Source organism: Heterodontus francisci, chromosome 8 (genome assembly GCF_036365525.1).
Source record: "Heterodontus francisci isolate sHetFra1 chromosome 8, sHetFra1.hap1, whole genome shotgun sequence".
NCBI lineage: Eukaryota > Metazoa > Chordata > Chondrichthyes > Heterodontiformes > Heterodontidae > Heterodontus > Heterodontus francisci.
Genome location: NC_090378.1, coordinates 45,334,883 through 45,352,761, shown reverse-complemented (window position 1 = coordinate 45,352,761; position 17,879 = coordinate 45,334,883). Strand labels below are relative to the sequence as shown.

The 17,879-nt window shown below is 41.8% G+C and overlaps 1 protein-coding gene across 2 annotated transcripts in view; it reads left to right on the top strand.

The window, feature by feature from the left end:
* Positions 1–17,879, top strand: part of gpbp1l1 (GC-rich promoter binding protein 1-like 1) — an 87,651-nt gene that overhangs the window by 63,653 nt on the left and 6,119 nt on the right. For both annotated transcript variants that reach the window (XM_068037069.1, XM_068037068.1), the window contains exons 9-11: positions 969–1,124; positions 7,591–7,709; positions 9,658–9,760. In XM_068037069.1, the coding sequence (XP_067893170.1) occupies positions 969–1,124; positions 7,591–7,709; positions 9,658–9,760 (378 nt within the window). The remainder of the gene's footprint in view (positions 1–968; positions 1,125–7,590; positions 7,710–9,657; positions 9,761–17,879) is intronic.

Genomic DNA, 17,879 nt, shown 5'->3' with positions numbered 1-17,879 from the left:
TGCATATGCTGGAAATCTGAAATAGAAACAAACTGCTGTAAATGCTGTGCAGGTCAGGCAGCATCGTGGAGAGAAACAGTGATAACGTTTCAGGTTGATGGCCTTTCATCAGAACGGTGTTATTTACCAGTGACCTGCAATACTGTCCTTAAGTAACTATGCATTACCACTTCCTTTCCTGAAAATGCATATTGTGAACAAGGCCCTTTTTCCTTCTCCCTCTTGCTCCAACCACCCTGCCATCCCTGCAATTTCTTCCTTTTCTCCTGCTTTGTATGCACAATATTTCAGAAAGCCTGAAAAAACATCTTTGCGTAAATGAGTTGTGAAAATGTGAATTGCACAATCCCAGAAAACCATTGGCCTAAAGTCAGTTGGGGTATTTAGAAGGGAGCAGTAAATTTGAATAGTAATTAGAATTATGACCAAAAGGCAGAAATTGAGATAAAAAAGATAGAACTGTCATGGCTACAAAGATGGCAGAGCAGGAATGGTTCTTGTGTAATTCTCTATTTTGTGTTTTCTTTTATTCAAGGAACTCTATTAATTGATAAAGTGACCTATTTTACTTATAAAGCTTGTAAGGTGTCTTCAGAGTACCAAAATTAACTGTGGTGCTTGATTTTATCGTTCAAGGAATCAGTTGAAAATACTTCCTTGAAATTTCTCCCTACTAGTGTCTTAAATTGCCTGAAAGGCAGCTTTACATATGTAACTATTTATTTTACTTAATCTTATCTCAGAAATCTGGTATTGATTTGCTGTTCAAATGCATTAGACCAGTTGGCAAAAATGTCTGAAATAAAATGTCATGTACAATTTCAGTTTTGAAAAATAATGGTTTATGAATGCCCTCATTGTGAATTTCAAGGAGTATAACAAAAGGAGGGAAATAATACCTTTTTGTTTTAGATAATGCTATCACTGAACTTAGACATTTTCTAAACGCACTCCTTTTTTTTTAAAAGACACCTTCAAGCACCACCCCTCCAATAGAGATCAACACAGGTCGTTTAATGAAGCCCACTCGGGTGAAGACAGACAAGAAGAGTGAGTTTTTGAAGGCACTGAAAGATGACCGGAATGACGAAATCTCGGAACACAGAGACTTTGGCAAATTCGAAGTTAGTGAAACAAGTGTTTTACATATCAAATTAAATACTTTGTTTATATTTTCCTCCCTCAAGCATTCACTTACATTATGTGGTTTGGTTGGCTGCAAATGAGCCACACATTGAGAAAATAAAATCCTTTCCCGTTGAAGTTAGTGGCATTGAACAAGTGACCATATTAGGATACTTGGGTGCAATCTATAACTTCTTAGACCTTTGGGATTCCTACTGCACTGTATTGCTGACACTATGGGAAGGAAGTAACATTGTTTGCTTTTGCAAGCAATGCAATGGAAGTTTTGTTAGTGTAGCTATACACAGCTTATTGGAAAATGTCAGTGATTTCCCGAAGTGGCAGCCTGAAATAAGCCAGTTGCTGAAAAGGATGGTTCTGGTTTGTAAGTGAAGTTGCAGCATGTAGCAGAACTATTTCCATAGGTATTGCTCCCAGAATGAGTGGAAGTTTATGCACCTTTGCTTGCTTATTCTGATGTTGCGTGTCCAGGCTGATGTCCTCATTTTACTTCTCGGCCTCCTCTTTGGAAAAGCAAAGGCACTAGGGAATTCCTGCTGGAAAATTTAGATGAAGATTACAAAAATTGGATCATACAACATGGCCATGTTATTTCTGCTTCATTTGCATATGTCTGCCAGTAATGACAGATAATCTTGGGGGATTTCAGAATAGTGACTCAAATAATGAAGGTATGACAATACATGTCCAAATCAGGATGTTGTGCGACTTGGAGGTAATGTTTGCACAACGTTGCTGCTCTTCTCCTTTTTGGTGGTTGTGGTCACAGTAGAGGGAGCAGTTATTAAAATAATCTTGGTAAATTCCTGCAGTGCATCCTGTAGACTACATACTGCAGATGTGGACAATGCGTCCAGTGGCAGGGATGCCAATTAATTGAACAGCTCTGTCTTGGATGGTGTTGAGTTGCTTCAATATTGTGGCTGCACCCATCCAGGCAAGTAGTGAATATTTCATTACACTCTTTATATGAATTGTATAGATGGTGGAGAATCGTGGAGGGGTCAATAAGTGAGCCATTTGTCCCAGAGTATGGATGGTCTTTTCCTATGCCTTTGTGGGTTTCTGTATTTGGTAAGAGAAACAAACAACTGCTGATGAAGCTTTACATTTCATACTGGAAGAATGTCATTTCATGGGCTGTGTGTTTCCATGCTGTGAAGCTGATAGAAGTGCACTCTCATGTTTTGAGGTGAATTGTGTTTCTCACCATGCTACTCGGGGGCATTTCCTGGAACTTACCATCTGCTGAAACCCATGCTTGTCATTGGTCTAATGACAAGCAAATGGCAATCTTCCTTGGAACAGAGGAAATAGGAGCAGGAGTGGGCCATTCAACCCGTCGAGCCTGCTCTGTCATTCAACTAGATCATAGCTGATCTTCTACCTCAAGCCATTTTCCTGCACTATTCCATATCCCTTGATAGCTTTTTCTTTTTTTCTTTTTCTTCTTTTGGGCCTCCTTATCTCGAGAGACAATGGATACGCGCCTGGAGGTGGTCAGTGGTTTGTGAAGCAGCGCCTGGAGTGGCTATAAAGGCCAATTCTAGGGTGACAGGCTCTTCCACAGGTGCTGCAGAGAAATTTGTTTGTCGGGGCTGTTGCACAGTTGGCTCTCCCCTTGCACCTCTGTCTTTTTTCCTGCCAACTACTAAGTCTCTTCGACTCGCCACAATTTAGCCCTGTCTTTATGGCTGCCCGCCAGCTCTGGCGAACGCTGGCAACTGACTCCCACGACTTGTGATCAATGTCACAGGATTTCATGTCGCGTTTGCAGACGTCTTTAAAGCGGAGACATGGACGGCCGGTGGGTCTGATACCAGTGGCGAGCTCGCTGTACAATGTGTCTTTGGGGATCCTACCATCTTCCATGCGGCTCACATGGCCAAGCCATCTCAAGCGCCGCTAACTCAGTAGTGTGGGGATGTTAGCCGCTTTGAGGACTTCTGTGTTGGAGATACGGTCCTGCCACCTGATGCCAAGTATTCTCCGGAGGCAGCGAAGATGGAATGAATTGAGACGTCGCTCTTGGCTGGCATACGTTGTCCAGGCCTCGCTGCCATAGAGCAAGGTACTGAGGACACAGGCCTGATACACTCGGACTTTTGTGTTCCGTGTCAGTGCTCCATTTTCCCACACTCTCTTGGCCAGTCTGGACATAGCAGTGGAAGCCTTTCCCATGCGCTTGTTGATTTCTGCATCGAGAGACAGATTACTGGTGATAGTTGAGCCTAGGTAGGTGAACTCTTGAACCACTTCCAGAGCGTGGTCGCCGATATTGATGGATGGAGCATTTCTGACGTCCTGCCCCATGATGTTCGTTTTCTTGAGGCTGATGGTTAGGCCAAATTCATTGCAGGCAGCCGCAAACCTGTCGATGAGACTCTGCAGGCACTCTTCAGTGTGAGATGTTAAAGCAGCATCGTCAGCAAAGAGGAGTTCCCTGATGAGGACTTTCCGTACTTTGGACTTTGCTCTTAGACAGGCAAGGTTGAACAACCTGCCCCCTGATCTTGTGTGGAGGAAAATTCCTTCTTCAGAGGACTTGAACGCATGTGAAAGCAGCAGGGAGAAGAAAATCCCAAAATGTGTGGGTGCGAGAACACAGCCCTGTTTAGATATGGTCAATGGGGATTCCTGATTACCTGGGATTGGAACCAAGGTACTGCTGTGTGGCAGATTTGTAAGTACAAAATCTGTGCCAAGCTGGTCTCAAGTATTTTCACGGTGCTGTTTGTTGACCAGCCAGCTTTGCTTATTGATGAGACGAAGGATTGCAATTACTTCTGAGTTTCCAGCTGATTATGAAAGCTAGTCCTCAAGCAAGTGGGGTGGGCTTAGCTGTGCAGCAAGCAAGAAGGTTACCTGTGCTGGTAAGTTATATGATTTTAGCTGATTAAACGCAACAACTTTCCTTTGCACGGTTGAGCATTCCAAAGCCTTTGGCTATTGTTAAACTGCAGTTAATTCTGTGGTCTTATGTAATTGACATTATTCCCTAATGGCAAAGAGTATGTGGTGCATATCCAGCAAATAAGACTTGTGTTCACCTGAATTTCTCTGTAGTGTTGTTTGAAAATTGTTGAATATGTATGTGAGTTGACCAAAAAACATCAAGTGCAGGAAATAGTTGAGCTTAGTTAAATCAATCAAATAAATGGCAACTGCTCTCCTAATGGCTGAAGAGATGTGAAGAGGAAGAGAGAAACTCCTCAAAATTGGTTCTCTCTCTCTTTCCTCCTGAACTCTTGTCCTTTTGTATTAAAACTTTTAACTATTCAGCAATTCAAATCCACATCAAAGATTATGTACAAAAGATTAATCAGTTTTGCATGGTTTCAGTAGTCAGCTAACTTGTGTGTATTTCATTCGATATTTTATTTGATTGATTGGAAATGTTGACAGTACCGTGGCTACAGACAGACCGTGGCTACAAGAGCAGGTCAGAGGCTAGGAATCCTGAGGCGAGTAACTCACCTCCTGACTCCCCAAAGCCTGTCCACCATCTACAAGGCACAAGTCAGGAGTGTGATGGAATACTCTCCACTTGCCTGCATGGATGCAGCTCCAACAACACTCAAGAAGCTCGACACCATCCAGGACCAAGCAGCCCGCTTGATTGGCATCCCATTTACAAACATTCACTCCCTCCACCACCGACGCACAGTGGCAGCAGTGTGTAACATCTACAAGATGCACTGCAGCAATGCACCAAGGCTCCTTGGAGACAGCACCTTCCAAACCCGCGACCTCTACCAACTAGAAGGACAAGAGCAGCAAATACATGGGAACACCACCACCTGCAAGTTCCCCTCCAAGTCACACACCATCCTGACTTGGAACTGTATCGCCGTTCCTTCACTGTCTCTGGGTCAAAATCCTGGAACTCCCTTCCTAACAGCACTGTGGGTATACCTACCCCAAATGGACTGCAGCGGTTCAAGAAGGCAACTCACCACCACCTTCTCAAGGGCAATTAGGAATGGGCAATAAATGCTGGCCTGGCCAGCGACGCCCACATCCCATGAATGAATTTTTTGAAAAAAGTACCTTGAGCAGCATAAATTTGGTTGTGGCAGCAGTCTCACATCTCTCGTTTTCCTGTTTTATTATGGAACCTATTCCAAACAGCTTTGCCATTTTATGATACCTAATTGATTATCTATTTGAGGAATACAACTGAGCTGTTAACAATTTGACACAGATTTGAGGCAGCGAAAATTGATTTTTCATTAAGAACTTAGCTTTAATCGTCTAGTAGTCCTCTTGAGCTCCCAAAATTATATTAAAAAGTTTCAATGGGCTATATTTTGCAGTCAGCGGTGAAGCAATTGCTTCATGCCGTTGACCTTGAAGAAAGCAGCCATCAAAGATCTAATGTTCTCTGTGCTGTGGATTTCCCTTTTCCTGATAGCAGTTTAAATCTGACACCAAGTCAAGGGGATCTCCAGGCATCCAGCAGCAGGGATGTCAGCAAGTAGGGTAAGCAGCCAATCGTATTCAAGTATTCTCATGTGCAGGAATTTAAAAGCACTGAATTTCTTCATTTTCAATTCAAGTTTTCAGATAGAGCAATAAATGAGTATGATTGGATTAAGATAGAAGCTAAAATAAAGATAAGCAAAGTTTTTTAAAAAATCATTTCGAAAATTTATGGAATTTTGACATTCCACAAATATTAAATTAATTTTTCAGGGTCAGTGAAGCTATTTAGCAGGATGTATGAAGTTGGTATGTGATATGAACGCTGGATTTTGTCGCATGATTGTGATTTTTTTAATGTAGTTTAAGAAGGAGTAAGAGAAGTCAGATGATCTTGCATCAACTGTGCTTAAGGACAAGACAGGGACTTTGTTACCAGGACAACAAAGAACACAGATCAAAGACCTTTCTGAAAAGCAGAGATTGCAGGGATATAGCACCTGAAGAACAATGGGTTTCATCCTCCCAGACTTTCAGATCATAAACAAGGAGTCAGTGGTTCTGAAAATGTAATTATGAATGGCAGTTGCTAACACCTGGAAACAATGGAAAGCCTTGTGGACTTGGTATATTGGAAAAGACAATTGGCTATTGACTTTTGATTCCAGATAAATTTCAACAGATTTTCAGAAGGCCTGCAGGCTGAACAGAAGACCAGCGAACGACTACAAAGACTTGAACCTGTTTCGAAAGTTGATATTTTCAGAGTAAAAGACCAACCAGAGCTTACCTTATACACAGAAGGCCAGGTCGAAAGTGCTAGGAAGAAGTGAGCAAAGAGGACATTGACTTTGAAAAGTCTGAGAGATCCAACTGATCGTAACTGGGAGGAGTGTGGGACTTTCAGCTGCAAAGATTTCACCATCAAGGAGGACGGTGTAACATATAAGTGTGGTGTACATATAAGTGAGGTTTACAAGTGTTTTAATAAGTGAAGAAAATAGCTCTCTGTAATTTGGGGTATCAGCTCCTTACAAAGTGCTATTTAGTTAATGGAGATTTTTGTTTTTAGTTTAGTTATAATAAAAGTCTTAATGTGAAATCTTGTCAGATAATTCTTTAAATTGGTTTGGGGAGTTTGTATCATGTTTTAACATTAATGGTCTCACTGAGGTTGTAATCGCATACTGTTAAAAACCCAGTTACACCTTTATTCAACAAAGTGCAACATTTTCAGGGTTTTTACTGCGGGATTAACAACGTAAAAATGGAAGTTCTCATCAATTCATTGCTTGTTTGGGGATTAAACTCTGGGTGGATCACCAACAGCAACTTCTGAATTTCCACATTATTCTGCACAGGTGCAGATGTCCAAAGTCACTGTCCGTTTCAGTGGAGTAATGATCGCGACGCTGACAGTTTCACTCTCATTACCACTGCAAAATCCAGGCCAGTAACTTGGTCAAAAGTCATCTATTTTGGAGGATCTCGTTTGTGCTGTTAGTTAAGCTAGTTTTTTTGCTGATGACTCGCTGCAGGATTACTGATACTGAAGCTGTTGTCATTGATGATCTTGCATGGGAATTCAAAAATCCAGCTTCTTTGAGAGTTGTCTGTCACAGATTTGCAGCCATTATTTGTGTAATCCTGCTCACACCTCAAGATATTCTACAGTGAATTGAACAGTGTGCCTACAGTAGAGCATGTTATTAAAACTCATTTCCCTGTTATCTAATGAAATAAAACCCTGCTTCACTTCAGTATCAATCAGTTCTTACAATCATGTTATAGTATGATTCATTTGTGGGCCTTTTATGTGTGCTGTCTGCGTTATTGCTGCCTACCCCCATTATATGCTTGCCAGTACTCATTTAAAAACATGTTTTTTTTTCATCATTCAATAATCTGGAATAAGTTGGAATTGAAACAGTACCATTTTACAACAGTGTTCCATAAGTAGTTCTATCCACTTTCTATTTGTACTTTTCGTACATTTATTTACTTTAATTGCTTTTCCAATAGGACAGTGTACATAATCCAGAAACAAAGAAAAATGGGAAAGCAAATGGTCATCAGCATAGTCTGTCTTTCTGTGGCCCAGAAAAAGATTATCTTTCCAGTTCTCTTGAAGCAGAACATAGGTATGATTTTTTATTTTCATGTGAGCCTGTTATGATGAATTTATTTTTAGGTGTTGTACCAGACTGGATAGTACAATGAGTCTACAAACCTAGATTTGGATTTGGTACAGATCAATGGGATGAAAATCTTTATATTCACTGTTGAAGCTGGAAGTAAAAATAAATTTGAACAATTTAACTTGGGCTTAGGTTCACAGAAGAAAATGTCCATAACTTCACCTTAATTGGCACAAAATAAGCATTCTCTTTAAAAAGGAATGGTTGAAATACGAAAGATAAATATTCTGGCCTAGGAGCAATTCTGTTTGTGAAGTTTTTTTTTTAAAGTTTCTTCAGATTGCAACTTCCATTCCTGTTGTGCTCCTTATGTACAGGTACATGTCTCGGGTTACTTTACTGCAGCAACAACTTATATTCGCATAGTACCTCCAATATAATACAACATCCCAAAATATGTCACAGTTCAGGATCAGAAACAAGCAGGAGGAGAGGAATTGGGTGAAGAAGTAGGTTTTAAGGAGGCTTTAGAGAGAGGAGCAATGATGCAATGCAGAGGTCTTGGGGGGAGAGACTTCCACGGTGTGAAAACTTGATCGCTGAAAGCTGCGACACTGGTAGTGTATAGGGAAGAATCCAATTGAGGTCTATTATGAAACACATTTTGAACAGGCCAGCAGTTGGAGATTTCCAGTTTGCATATGTATGTCTCCCTTGTGTTTACTTCAGATAGTTGTCTGCATCTGGACATACAGTGTATTAAAACACCTCTGCAACATTTTGTGTTTTATTTTCTTTATTCTGTACCAGTTTTCCTTTCCCTTTGCCAAAAAATGAAGCATTTGATTACCACCACAAATGCCATCAGTAAAAACAAGTGATTTAGCAAGACAAAATCGCTGAAAATAATAGGATAATTGCAACAGTTTGGCTCAGTCCTTGTTATTGCTCCCTTCATCAGTACCACTTCTGGTGGTTTTTAAAGTGCTAGTATGCTGCCTGTCTCCATTTTTCCAACATTGAAAGATATTGCAGCTGGATTATGTAACAGCTCGTCTTAGTCAGCAAGTGCTGGGCACATGTCACTGGTACTCTCATTTGGACTCTAATTTTGAATAATGTGCAGAGCTGAATGCTTGCTGACTGTCAGACCAGTTTTTACAGTACTCAACTGGAAGCATCCTTTAGTGTTGGGTGTATAAAGAGAGGCAGAACACTAAAAATATGGAGATTGGAAGAAACTGAGAACATTGAGCTGTTTGTTGAAAATGGCAAAATTTGATCCCAGTCTCTAATGTTAATAAAATAGATGCACTAATATATATCAAAGCCAACTTTCTTGGACCTCACTGCCCGCCTGAAATTTACTGTGCTTATCTAGGCTGAGCTTATCGGGTCGCATTCTAGCGCCGGCTCGTCTGAGAGTAAAATGAATTTCAGCTGTGTGCCTGGTTTCTGGCCTTGGGGCTTTCTGGTTGCTGCTGGAGAGCAATTAGAGAAACCAGGTGCTAATGATCCACAGAGGTAGAATAAAAAATTCTTTATCTACTTTTTTTTAAGGTTTCAACTTCTTGTCCATGCACCACTGCTCATGTGAAATAGGCATTTGCTCGGAACAAAGTTTAGAAAAAAATCACTGTATATTCAGCTTCAGTCTTGAGTCTGGGAATGTTTTTGAGTATTCATCAGCTGATTGTTTAAAATCTATGAATAATAGACTGTTCAAATGAAAGCATGACATTTTAGAAGTTCATATAAATAGGAAAGGTCACAGTGGTGTTGCTTGTTAGGACATCTGCTAGGCCTTGCCCCCCCTCCCCCCACCTTTGCTTAGTTAAACGAATATGAACAAAACATGACACAGAAATGTTAACAGTTCTTATGTAGATCTTTTTGTAGCAGTAACAGGATTAATCTTTGAACAAATATTCATTTTTTCATTTCTGCACAGATTATTGAAAGCAATGGGTTGGCAGGAGAGCTCTGAGAATGATGATAACTTCTTGCCTCTGACTGAAGATGAGCTCAGAGAGTTCCAGGCTAAGACTGAGCAGGTATGTGTGTTGTATCAGTCTTTTATTTAAAAAAAAGTAAGACTGCATTGATTTGTGCTTTATTTGAATACTTAACCAAGCCAGTGTTTTAAACCTTGACTGTCAACCAATAAGATTATTTGCCAGAATATCACAGAATTATTACAGCACAGAAGGAGGTCATTTGGCTCATCATGTCTGCACCAGCTGTCCAAGTGAGCAATTCACATAATGCCATTTCCCTGCCTTCCCATAACTGTGCACGTTCTTCCTTTTCAGAGTGTCCCTAATCAAGCTGTTCAGTACAGCTACAACACTGGCATCTACCCAGGTATGTGCTGTGCACAAAAAGCAGGACAAATCCAACCCAGCCAATTACTGCCCCATCAGTCTATTCCCAATCACATTCAATGTGATGGAGGGGTCGTTGACAGTGCAATAAAGTGGCTCTTGCTCAGCGATAGCCTGCTCACTGACACTCAGTTTGGGTTCCGCCAGGGCCACTCAGGTCCTGACTTTATTACAGCCTTTGTCCAAATATGGACAAAAGAGCTGAACTCCAGAGGTGACTGCCCTTGACATCAAGGCAGCATTTGACTCAGTATGGCATCAAGGATCCCAAGCAAAACTGCAGTCAATGGGAATCTGGGGGAAAACACTCCGCTGGTTGGAGTCATACCCAGCACAAATGAAGATGGTTGTGGTTGTTGGAGGTCACTCATTTCAGTCCCAGGACAACACTGCAGGAGTTCCACAGGGTCGTGTCGTAGGCCCAACGATCTTCAGCTGCTTCATCAATGACCTTCCCTCCTTTATAAGGTCAGAAGTGGGGGTGTTCGCTGATTATTGCACAATGTTCAGCACCATTCACGACCTCTCAGATAATGAAGCAGCCCGTGTCCATATGTAGCAAGACCTGGACAACATCCAGGCGTGGGCCGAAAAATGGCAAGTGACATTCACGCCGCACAAATGCCAGGCAATGACCATCTCAAACAAGAGAGAGACTCTAACCATTTCTCCTTGACGTTCAATGGCATTATCATCGCTGAACACCCCACTATCAACATCCTGGGGGTTAGTATTGACCAAAAACTGAATTGGACCAACCACATAATGCTGTGGCTACAAGAGCAGGTCAGACGCTGAGAATTCTGCTGTGAGTAACTCACCTCCTGTCTCCTCAATGCCTGTCCACCATCTACAAGGCACAAGTTAGGAGTGTGATGGAATACTCTCCACATGCCTGGATGGGTGCAGCTGCAACAACACTCAAGCTCGACACTATTCAGGTCAAAGCAACCCGCTTGATTGGCACTCCATCCACCGCCTTCAACATTCACTCCCTCCACCACCGAAGCAGAGTGGCAGCAATGTGTACCATATACAAGATGCACTGCAGCAACTCACCAAGGTTCTTGCGACACCACCTTTCAAACCCGTGAGCTCTACCACCTTGAAGGACAAATTCAGCAGATGCATGGGAACACCACCACCTGCAAGTTCCCCTCCAAGCCACACACCTTCCTGACTTGGAACTATTCGTCACTGTCGTTGGGTCAAAATCCTGGAACTCCCTTCCTAACAGCACTATTGGTGTCCCTACACCCCAAGGATTGCAGTGCTTCAAGAAGGCAGCTCACCACCACCTTCTCAAGGGCAATTGGGGATGGACTATAAATGCTGACCTAGCCAGCGATGAATAAAAAATAATACCTCTGCATCGCAAAGTTCTGCAATCTCCATTTAAATAATATACTGCTTTTCTTCCTGCCAAAGTGGACAGGTTCATGTTTTTCCACATTATACTCCATCTGCCCAATTTTTGTCCACTCACTTAACCTATCAATATCCCTTTGCAGGCTCTTTATGTCCTCTTCACAGTTTACTCTCCTACCTATCTTAGTGTCTTCAGCAAATTTAGCGACCATACATTTGGTCCCTTCATCCAATTCATTGATACAGATTGTAAATAGTTGAGGTCCCAGCACTGATCTCTGTGACACTCCACTAGTTGCAGCTTGCCAGCCTGAACATGCCCCATTCATCCATACACTCTGCTTCCTGTTCGTTAACCAATCCTTTATCCATGCTACTATGTTACCCCTGCACCATGAGCTCTTTCTTGGTGTAGTAACATTTGATGTGGCACCTTATCAAATGCCTTTTGGAAATCCAAGTACACCACATCTACAGGTTCCTTTTTATCCATGTTGCTTGTTACTTCCTCAAAGAATTTGATAAATTAGTCGAACACTATTTCTGTTTCACAAAACCATGTTGACTCTGCTTGATCACATTAAGAGTTTCTAAATGCCCTGCTATAACCTGCTTAATAATAGATTGTAGCATTTTCCCTATGATAGATGTTAGGCTAACTGGCCTGTAGTTTCCTGCTTTGTGTCTCCCTCCTTTCTTGAATAGGGGAGTCACATTTGCTATTTTCCAATCTTCTCAGAATCTAGGGAATTTTGGAAAATTACAACCAATGTATTTACTATCTCAGCAGCTACTACTTTTAAGACCCTAGGATGCAGGCTGTCGGGTCCTGGGGACTTGTCAGCCTTTTGTTGTAATAGTTTTCATAGTACCGTTTCCCTGGTGATTGTAATTGTTCTAAGTTCCTCCCTTTCATCTCTAGATTTACAAGTATTTCTGAGATGTTATTTGTGTCTTCTGAAGTTTTTATTTTTTTCATGGGATGAGGACGTCACTAGTAAGGCTAGCATTTGTTGCCCATCTCTAATTGCCCTTGAACTGAGTGACTTCGTTTCAGAGGGCATTTAAGAGTCAGCCACATGTTGTAGGTCGGGAGTCACATGTAGGCTCGACCAGGCAAGGGCAGCTGATTTCCTTCCCTAAAGGTTATTATTGAGCCAGATAGTTTTTTACAGCAATCAATAATAGTTTCATGGCACCATTACTGAAACTAGCTTTCTATTCGAGATTTTAGTTAATAATTGAATTTATTAGTTAATTGTTTAAATTCCACCAGCTGCCATACCGTGAAGGCAGACACAAAATATCTGTTCAACGCTTCTGCCATTTCCTTATTTCCCATTATTAATGCTCCAGACACTATCTCTAGAAGACCAATGCTTACTTTAGTTACTCTTTTCCTTTTTTAATACTCATAGAATCTCTTACTATCTGTTTTATGTTTCTAGCTAGCTTTCTTTCATACTCTAATTTCTCCCTCCCTTTTTTTTTCAGTCATTGCTCGTTTTTAAATTCTGACCAATTTTCTGACCTACCACTAATCTTTGCAGAATTGTACACTTTTTCTTCCAATTTGTTACTATCCTTAACTTCCTTAGTTAGCCACAGATGGTGTGTCCTTCCCCAAGAGTCTTTTTTTCTCATTGGAATGTATCTTTGCTGAGTGCTTTGAAATATCTCCTTAAATATCTGCCACTGCATCTCTACTGTCATCCCCTTTAACCTAATTTCCCAGTTCACTGTAGCCATCTCTGCCTTCATACGCTTGTAAATTGCCTTTATCTAAGTTTAAAACACTAGTCTTAGACCCACATTTCTCACCCTCAAACAGAATGCGCAATTGTATCATGTTATGATCACTGCTACCTAGAGGCTCCTTTACTGTGAGGTCATTAATTAATCCTGTCTCATTGCACATAACCAGGTCGAGAATAGCCTGCTCTTTGGCTCCAGAACGTGCTGCTGTAAGAAATTATCCCAAATACACTCTACAAACTCAACTTTGCCAATCTGATGCATCCAATCTGTGTATAGATTAAAATCACCCATGATTATTGCTGTACCTTTCTTATAAGTCCCCATTATTTCTTTCTGTATCCTCTTGTCCTACAGTGTAGTTACTGTCAGGGGGCCTATAAACTACACCCACAAGTGACTGCTTAGTTTTGCTATTTCTTATCTCTGACCAAACTGATTCTACATCTTGATCTTTAGAACAAAGGTCATCTCGCACTATTGTACTAATGGCATCCTTAATTAACAGAACTACCCCACGACCTTTTCCGAGCTACCTGTCCTTCCAAAATTTCAAGTACCTTTGAATATTTAGGTTCTAGCCTTGATCACCTTGCAGCCATGTCTCTGTAAGGGCTATCAGTTGATGCATATTTATTTCTATTTGTGCTGACAATTCATCCGTTTTGTTACGAATGCTGCGCGCATTTAGATACAGAGACTTTACTTCGGTCTTTTTACTATTTTTGAAGATTCCGGCATAATCTGCTGGCACACTGTTAAGTTTGTACGCTCTGTCCCTTCCTGCCATGCTCTGATTATCATTACCCTTATTGCTGCATTCCTCTGTTGCCTTGTTCTTTCGCTTTAATTTACCATGTGCTCTCTTCTCTATCGCCCTAGTTATACCGACTCACCAGAATGCTAGTCCCAGCATGGTTCAAATGAAGACTGTCCCAATGGTATAGCTCCCACTTTCCCCAGTACTGGTGCCAGTGCCCCATGAATCTGAACCCATTTCTCCAAGAGTTATGTCTCAGCTGCCCCATATTGCTGTGCCACAAATGGCAAATTTTAGTCTTCTCTTTGGATTTCTTCTGCCATTTGTTAAGACCTCAGTGAGACCGTTAACGTTAAAACACAAGAAATGAACTCCCTAGACCAATTTAAAGTACACACAAGATTTCATGTTTTAAGACTTTTACTATAATAACTAAACTAAAAATCAACATTATTTTATTATTTTATCATTATTTAGAGATACAGCACTGAAACAGGCCCTTCGGCCCACTGAGTCTGTGCCGACCATCAACCACCCATTTATACTAATCCCATATTCCTACCACATCCCCACTTTCCCTACATTCCCCTACCACCTACCTATACTAGGGGCAATTTATAATGGCCAATTTACCTATCAACCTGCAAGTCTTTGGCTGTGGGAGGAAACCGGAGCACCCAGCGAAAACCCACATGGTCACAGGGAGAACTTGCAAACTCCACACAGGCAGTACCCAGAATTGAACCCGGGTTGCTGGAGCTGTGAGGTTGCGGTGCTAACCACTGCACCACTGTGCCGCCCCATTAGGTAAATAGTTCTTTTATAAGTAGCTAATACACTAAATTACAGAGATAGATATTTTAACTTATTAAAACACTTGACAATCCCACACCACATTTATACTTTATGCATGTACTCATTGAAGCGATATCCTTGTGGATAAAAGTCCTAAACTCCTCCCAGTTATAATGGGTTGGATCTCCCAGTCCTTCTCAAAGTCAATATCCTCGTCACTCACTTCTTCCGAGCACTTTTGAACTGGACTACCATGATTGTGGTGATCTCTGGTGACCTCATTGGTCTTTTATTTCTCCGCAAACCTATTGAGTTCAAGTTTTAGCAGCCTTTCGCTGTATCAGTGTACCGAGAGCAGATGGTTTTCTCTCTCTCTTCCGAGGCTGCCCCTGCTGGTCTGTTTCTTCGGTCTTCCTCACAGCTTGCCTGGTTTCTGAAAGTCTGTTGAATTTGTCCAAAGTCAAAGGTCAGTAGCCATTTGTCCTTTCCACTATGCATAGTCCACAAGTCTGGCCACAGCAGAACCACCCAGGCCTGTCTTTGTTGCCAGGTGTTAAAAATTTCAACTCAAGTTTGCACCTTCAGAGCCCCTCACTTCATGTTTACAATCTGAGAGTCTTGGAGAGCGAAATCCATTGTTCTTTAGGTCTTGCAACCTTGCATTCTTCTTTCCAAAGGGTCTTTGATCTGGATTCCTTGTTCGAATGGTAACCAGGATCTCTGTCTTGTTTCTAGGTAGAGTTGATCTGAGGTCACATGTTTCCTCCGAATCCTCCTTACACGGCATCAAAAATCTGTTTTTAAAAACATAATCATACTACAAAGTGTGGCGTTCATAACACATGCCCAAATGCACCACACCTTCTGCTCTGCCGCTTTCAACTGGTGCAAACTTATGTATTTTTTGGGCTAGGTTTGCTGACAGCGCAACCGCTAGTTGGCGCAATACTGGCACATGCGTAAATGCAGCCTCATCCACTGAAACGCCACTGTCTGTAACGTCTCAGGCAGCTGCCAGTAATAAAGATGGCGCTACTCAATTTGTCATTAAAAAAAATGCAGCCTTAAATCCAAATCCCCACAGTGGCTGTGATTGCCACCTCCATCCCATCCCCAACAGTACCCCACTCCCTCCTGCCATCGCGCGTCTGCTTGCCACTCGGTCCCCGCCTTGCTGCTGCCTTCCCTCAGCCACTCGCTCCCGCCCTCGCCACTTCCCCACCTCAGCCGCATGCTCCCTGCCTTGCTTCTTTGGCCGCTCGCTCCCCTCTTCCCCCACTCCAACCCCCTCCCCCTGCTGCTCGCTCCAGGTCTCGCTGCTTCCCTCGTCCTGGCTTTTTAGCACAAGTTAAACCTAATAGGCCTAATTATGGTCATTTCTGTGTTTTTATATATATTTCTGTGTAATTCTGAAATTGGGTTTAGCCTCAATGTCAGAAGAATGTCTTTGGATATACAAATGTAATAGTTCCTTTTCCCTTTGAATCCTTTGACCAGTCGTTTTAACTGCAAAAGGTAATACTTATTTAAAAATGTCATGTTTGGTATTCATTTTGCCCATGTTGAAATGGATTGCAGTACAAGCTGCATCTTGATTTGACTTCAAATCCTAATTAAAACTAAATTAGCAAGTCTGGCAGCACCTTTGGAGTGAGAAGCAGAGTTAACGTTTCAGGTCAGTGACCCTTCATCAGAACTGGCAAAGGTTAGAAATGTAATAGGTTTTAAGCAAATAAAGTGGGGGTGGGACAAGAGATAACAAAAGTAAAGGTGTTGATAGGATAGGGTCACAGAGAATAACTGACCAGAAGGTCATGGAGCAAAGGTCCCAAAGGCTCACTATCCAAAGCCCATAACACTCCTTTCAGGTGAAGCAGTGATTTATTTGTTATACTTTGAATTCAGTTTACTATATTCACTGCTCACAGTGTGGTCTCCTGTACATTGGCAAGACCAAATGTAGATTGGGTGACAGCTTTGCAGCACACCTTTGCTCAGTCCGAAAACATAACTCCAGGCTTCCGGTTACTTGCCATTTCCACACACCCCCCTGCTGTCATGCCCACGTATCTGCCCTGGGCTTGTTGTAATGTTCCAATGAACATCAACGCAAGCTCGAGGAACAGCATCTAATTTACCGATTAGGCACGCTACAGCCTACCAGACTGAACATTGAGTTCAATCATTTCAGAGCATGACGGGTCCCCCCTTTTTATTTTCAGTTCTTTTTTTCTTTTTATTTTATTTTAGTTTGTTTCATCATTCATTTTTCTTACCATGTGCCTGCCCACTGTTTTATTTCATGTTTGTGCTTTGGACCAAAGTTGTTCATTTTTCTGTCCATTAACACCCTCTCTGCTCTAATGCTTTGTCTTTCAACACGCCATTAACATACCGTTTGCCTTTGCTCCATGACTTTCTGGTCAGTTATTCTCTGTGACCCTGTCCTATCAACACCTTTACTTTTGTTATCTCTTGCCCCACCCCCGTTTTATTTGCTTAAAACCTATTACATTTCTAACCTTTGCCAGTTCTGATGAAGGGTCGCTGACACACCACAAATAAAGCGGGGGTGGGGCAAAAGATAACAAAAGGGAAGGTGCTGATAGGACAGAGGGTCACAGAGAATAACTGACCAGAAGGTCATGGAGCAAAGGCAAAGGGTGTGTAAATGGTGTGGTGAAAGACAAAACGTTAGTGCAGAGAGGGTGTTAAATGACAGAATAATGAACAGCCCTGGTCAAAAGCGCAAACATGAAAAAAAACAGTGGGCAGACACGTCAAAAAAATGAATGATGAAACAAACTCGGTGGAGGTGTAAGCTATGGTGTCAAGAGACTTGGAGGAGGTTCTGGCTGGCAAATGTAGCACAGCCCAAGCACTGAGCTATCACTTGACCAGCAATGTGACAATGGATGGATAGGAAGATGGCTAATGGATAGAAAAGAAAGAATAGTGGTGAACATATGTTTATGAACTGGGAAGATTTAAAAGGTAGCTCTGTGGGGTCAGTGCTAGACTACTGTACTCTTTTTAAAAGGACAAGTGTGAAGACACTTGGGGAGTTCAGATAGACAAATCTTTCAAAGTAAGTTGGTAAAACTTTTAATA